At 17.9% G+C, this 5,516-nt stretch overlaps 1 protein-coding gene across 1 annotated transcript; it reads right to left on the minus strand.

The window, feature by feature from the left end:
* Nucleotides 1-4,108: 4,108 nt before the first annotated feature.
* PRELSG_0013120 (Plasmodium exported protein, unknown function) lies at nucleotides 4,109-4,966 on the minus strand (the record flags this gene model as incomplete). The annotated part of the gene is made up of 2 exons (XM_028675779.1): nucleotides 4,109-4,642; nucleotides 4,766-4,966. 2 exons carry the CDS (start codon nucleotides 4,964-4,966, stop codon nucleotides 4,109-4,111), a joined length of 735 nt encoding a protein of 244 aa, XP_028531172.1.
* Nucleotides 4,967-5,516: the final 550 nt, after the last annotated feature.

Consider the following 5,516-nt stretch of genomic DNA (forward strand, 5'->3'; position numbering starts at 1 on the left):
AAAAAAATCTCAACTATTGAGAATTATTGATTCACTCTATAGAAAAAAAAAAAAAAAAAGATAAAATTTGAATAAAATTTTTAATATAGAGAAACAATTAAGAATAACATTCCATCTGATAATATTTACCACTTATTTAGGTGATAGTTTGATACTTAAACCAATATTTATATATATATAATTATTGTGGTAACAGTATTAATAAATAAAGAAAAGTATAATGTGAGAAAAAAAAGGAATATATAAAAATAATTATGTTATAATTTAAATTATAAATGTGGTAATATTAATTCTATATATTTTTAAGATATTATATTTAATATACTTTTGATTTATTAATTGCCTGTTTAATGACATTGCTAGGGTATTGAACAAACAAATTAATAAAGAGCATGTATAACTAAATATACAGATTTTTATTTTTATATATACTTATTTTATTGTGTATATTATGGCTTTCTTATGATGCATAATATTTAATTTTAATTAAATTATACTGCATCGTTTAACAGACATGTTCAATGTTATAGATGAGTTTCTATTTACAAAGAATCAGTATATTATTTTAATTAAAAACCCACACTAAATTTATAACAAATGACGAAAATTAAACTCTGATTTATTCAATATTATTTTAAAATATTTATATTGAATATGATATAAACAGTATACTTTTTCATATATTAAGACTTTTTCATATATTAAGTTTTTGCATCATTTAACAGACATGTTCAATGTTATAAATGAATTTTTATTTATAAAGAATAAGGATGTTCTTTTAATTAAGAACACACACGCAATTTATAACAAATGACAAAAATCAAACTCTGATTTATTTAATGTTATTTTAAAATATTCATATTGAATATAACATAAACACTATATTTTTTCATTTATTAAGTTTTTGTATAAGTAAAAACTAATTCTTTTTTTAATTCGAAAAAATGTCAACCTACAAAAAAAAAAAATATTAATTTTTTTTTTTAATTATAAAAATGTATATGTAATAAAATAAACAAACAAAAATAACTATATATATATATTTTTTTTTTTTAGCGTCGATGCATGACCGACTTCCATTTTCCTGACTGGTAGCTCATTTCAATTTACAAAAGATTAATAACAATTTTTTTATTAACCAATTTTAAAGATAAGATAATATGAAAAATTTTTCTCTCCTTATGCTAAATATATTGATTTATTAATTGCCTGCTTAATGACTTTGCTAGAGTATTAAACAAACAAATTAATAAAGAGCATGTATAAAAAAATATACGTTTTTAAATATATATATACTTGTTTTTATTATATATATAATGGTTTCTTATGATGTATACTATTTAATTTTATATTTTTTTTTTTTTTAACTAGCGTCAGCGCATGGCTAACGTGCATATATACGACTAGTAAACTAAATGTACTACAAAAGGTTAATAGAATCTTTTATAAACCACATATTCAATTATAACTTTATTTTATTTTTTTATTATAATTTTACATTATAAAAATATATAATGAGATATGCTATGTTATAAGAAGATATATAATTGAAATTGAATTTAATGCATGCACAAACTTTTTTATAATGATTAAAGAATAGTACAAATATTAGGGGGAAAAAAAAAGTAAAAGTAAAATATTTTAAAATAATAAATTGAAAAATAATAGGGAAAACATTTTCTTTAATAATAATTGTTAATAATTATAATTTTAACTTATTAATATATATTATAAAGAAGATATAGTATAAAATATATCTTGAGTATATAGTTAATGATAATTTATTTTTTATTTTAACTAGTGCATGTGATTTTTATAACGTATATTGATATTTTAATTGTTGTAGAAAAATGACAATTCAATATAATGCTTAGCATATTTACACTTTTCATAGGAAGAATATTATAGCATCTCAATGAAAATAAAACAAAAATTAATTGTAGTTACTATTATTCTTAAATTGCATATTATGCACTTCTGTAATTATTTTAGAATTTATGTTTAATTAGCTTTTAATTAAAATAAATACGCGCTATTTTAAATAAATATTTTTAATGGGTTAATTAAGAGTATTACTAACATTTTTAAATATTGAACTGGTGATTTATTAATTGCCCGTTCAAAGGTTTTTGTTGGAGTATTGAACACATAAATTAACAAAGAGCAATATATAAATTATACTGATTTTTAGTTTTATACTTATTTTTTTTTTTTATTTTCTTTATAAATAAGTAAATTTATATATATAATATTTAAATTTAAATAAGCATCTATAATATGTACACTTTATTTTTATTAAAATTTTAATTCCTCTTTTGAATTATGATTATGTAAAGTAATTTAAGTAAAGCAAATAATAAATTTATTTTAAATTCATTCAACTATTTTTAAGACCAAAAAAAATTAAATATAACAAAGCAACATTTAGTTTATTTTAATTAAAAATTTTAATATGAGTTTATCTTTTAAAAAAAGATTAATTCCCACATATCACACCAAAAATTTATTTTTTCTCCAGAAGAAAAATATATTTTTATAATTTTTTTTTAAAACTAGCATCATTACAAATATAATTCGCATCTTTCTGACTGGAAAGCTAAATTCCTTATTATAAAAGGTTAATATATTTTATTAACTGTTTTATGTAGAATAAAGACAAAACTTTAGTTGCGAATTCAATGTATTTAAGAAAATACCTTAATGACTCAGCTAAATATATTATTCTGAGGTATATATACAATTTAAAAATATTTTTAAAATTACATTTTTTTTTTTGTGGCAATATCATGATTAATAGTTGTTTTTACTTTTTTTTTTGGTAAGAATTTTTTTTGTATTGGAAGAGTGGCAAAAAAATTTTTTCTTATTATTAATAGATGAATAACGAAAAATTGTAGTTTGTTTTTTAAAGAAAATCAGCATATTATTAAATTTTTATAGATATTGAATATTTATATTTTAATGAATGAAAAAAAAATTATTATTGAACTGCATGAACATGCTTTATAAATTGTTTTATATATTGAAAATCATAAAAAGTTGAGCTAATATATTTGAAATTGATTGTAAATGTCATATGAAATAAACTGTTTAGTTCATATTATTTATTATAAATATATAAGAATTATATATATAATTTGTAAAACATTTTTTTTTTACAATAAGCAAAATTAATAGATATTATTCCATATGATCTTTATTAATTTAATTAATAAATGCACCATAAAAAATTTATATCAATCAATAAGTTATAATCTTAAAAACAGCTGTTACATATAATTTAAAATGTATATTTTTAGATTTTTATAAAAATAAAGTGAAAATAAAAGAATATATACCACATTTTTCTAAAATATAATAAAAATTACATGTAAAATAAAAAAAACAAAATATATAATAAAAAATCGTATTTTTTTATAACAAAAAAAAAAAATAATAAAATAAAATGAAATAAATAATTTATTTTAAGAGATTAAATTTATATTGATATAATAAAATGATATAAATCATTATTATAACACACTTATATCTAAAAGCATGCAAATTGAAATTTCTATTTTTTCGAGGAACAAAATTTATGAAAATTAAAATACTCTAAATTTGCACAATTCACATATTTGGAGCATATATATTTTATTTACATACGTTTTTTATATATGCGCATATAATTTACTTTTATTAAAAAAAAAAATAGAAGATATTTTTGAGAACCTTGAGAGAAATGATAAAGATATCTCGATATAATATTTTTATTAAAGATATTATATTTACATTTATGTAAAATGCTCATTGTATGCTGAATAAGTATTGTGTTAAAATTTATATGTTTTAGATAGCTAAACATTCAAAAAACTTATGTTCTATATTGATTATGAATATATTAATCACATAAACAAACGTAGTAAATATTCTTATAGATGCTTTTTATGAATTTATTTATTTAGTATTTTATAAATACTATTGAATAGGAAATTAATAAATCCACAATATTAATTTAAATAGATACAAATAAAAAAAAAGTCAAGGCAGTATGTGCATTAATAGAAAATATTACCTTATTTTTTTCTCTCTCCCTTTTGTGTACAACAATATTTATAATGAATATTATTTATAAACATCTTTTATATTTTTTTTTTTTTATTTGTTCATATATTAAAAAAATTAAGATAAGCATAAAAGATATAACATTCAATAAAACAGATGTTGCATATAAATTATTATTCCATTTCTCAGTATATTGAACGTTACATATTACTACTGAAGTAGCTGATATTATATAAATAATAATTAAGAAGAATATATCTAAATTACCTTTAACAATATTTAAAATTCTTTCCTTAATATTTCTTTCTTCATTTTTATCTATTTTTTCTCTTCCAATTCCTTGTTCTGCACTATTGCCTTCTCCTAAATTCTCTATCACACTATAATCTCGCTCTCCATTATTCCTTTGTCCCATTTCTGATTGTGAAGATACTTTTATTTCAATCCCTTGATTATTACATGGTAATTTATGTGTTACATTCATATCTGATTGTTCATTTGCTTTTACTGTATCTTCACTTTCTGCTAGAGATCTTTCATTTCCTAAATGTGGCATGTTTTCTACGTTACTTTTTTTCAAAGATTTGCCAGAGTCCAACTAAAATAAGATGGAAACATTTAGCATTAAAAAAAAGTTTATTTTTTTATATTAATGAAATTTTAATTTAGAAAAATAATAACAAAAATACTGAAATATTTTTAGGAGTTATTATTATCTTACATTACAAGAGCATTGTAACATCAGAATGAAAAGAACAAATATGAATAATTTTATAAAAGAATTTAATATAATATCTTTCTCTCTTTTGTTGTACATTTTTAAAGTTGAAATATATTCAACGATAAAGCTTTTATTTACGTAATTATTGCATCTAGGATATTTTTTGATATTTGAAATAATATTATTTCTCTTGTTCATCATTTTTTTTTAATTAAAGTAATATTTTCATGGTAAAATTTATTTTTATTTTATTTTTTTTTATTTATATAAATTAGTTGACTTTTTCCCTTAGGTATAAAAAATTATATTATTGACTTTTAAAAAATAAATGAAATAATTTTAAACTTAATTGCATGTAAAAATAATAAATATTAAAATATTCAAAAAACAAAAAATATTTTAAAAATACATTAACCTTTAATTTTAAAATGTTTACTTAGATGTTATGTATTAATATTATTAAAATAGAATAGATTAATAAAATGATAAACATGTTATATGTATTAAATACTTAGAGTTAATAAATAAGCATTTTTTTTTTTAATTTATTCTAAAATTTTAAACAAAAATCTCTACTATTGAGAATTTTCGATTAACTTTATAGAAAAAAAAAAAAAAAAAAGATAAAATTTGAATAAAATTTTTAATATAGAGAAAAAATTGAGAATAACATTTTATCTGATAATATTTACTACTGATTTAGTGATATTTTTATACTTAAAGCAATATTTATATATTATTGATTGTAGTA

This window comes from Plasmodium relictum, assembly GCF_900005765.1.
Source record: "Plasmodium relictum strain SGS1 genome assembly, contig: PRELSG_00_v1_115, whole genome shotgun sequence".
NCBI lineage: Eukaryota > Apicomplexa > Aconoidasida > Haemosporida > Plasmodiidae > Plasmodium > Plasmodium relictum.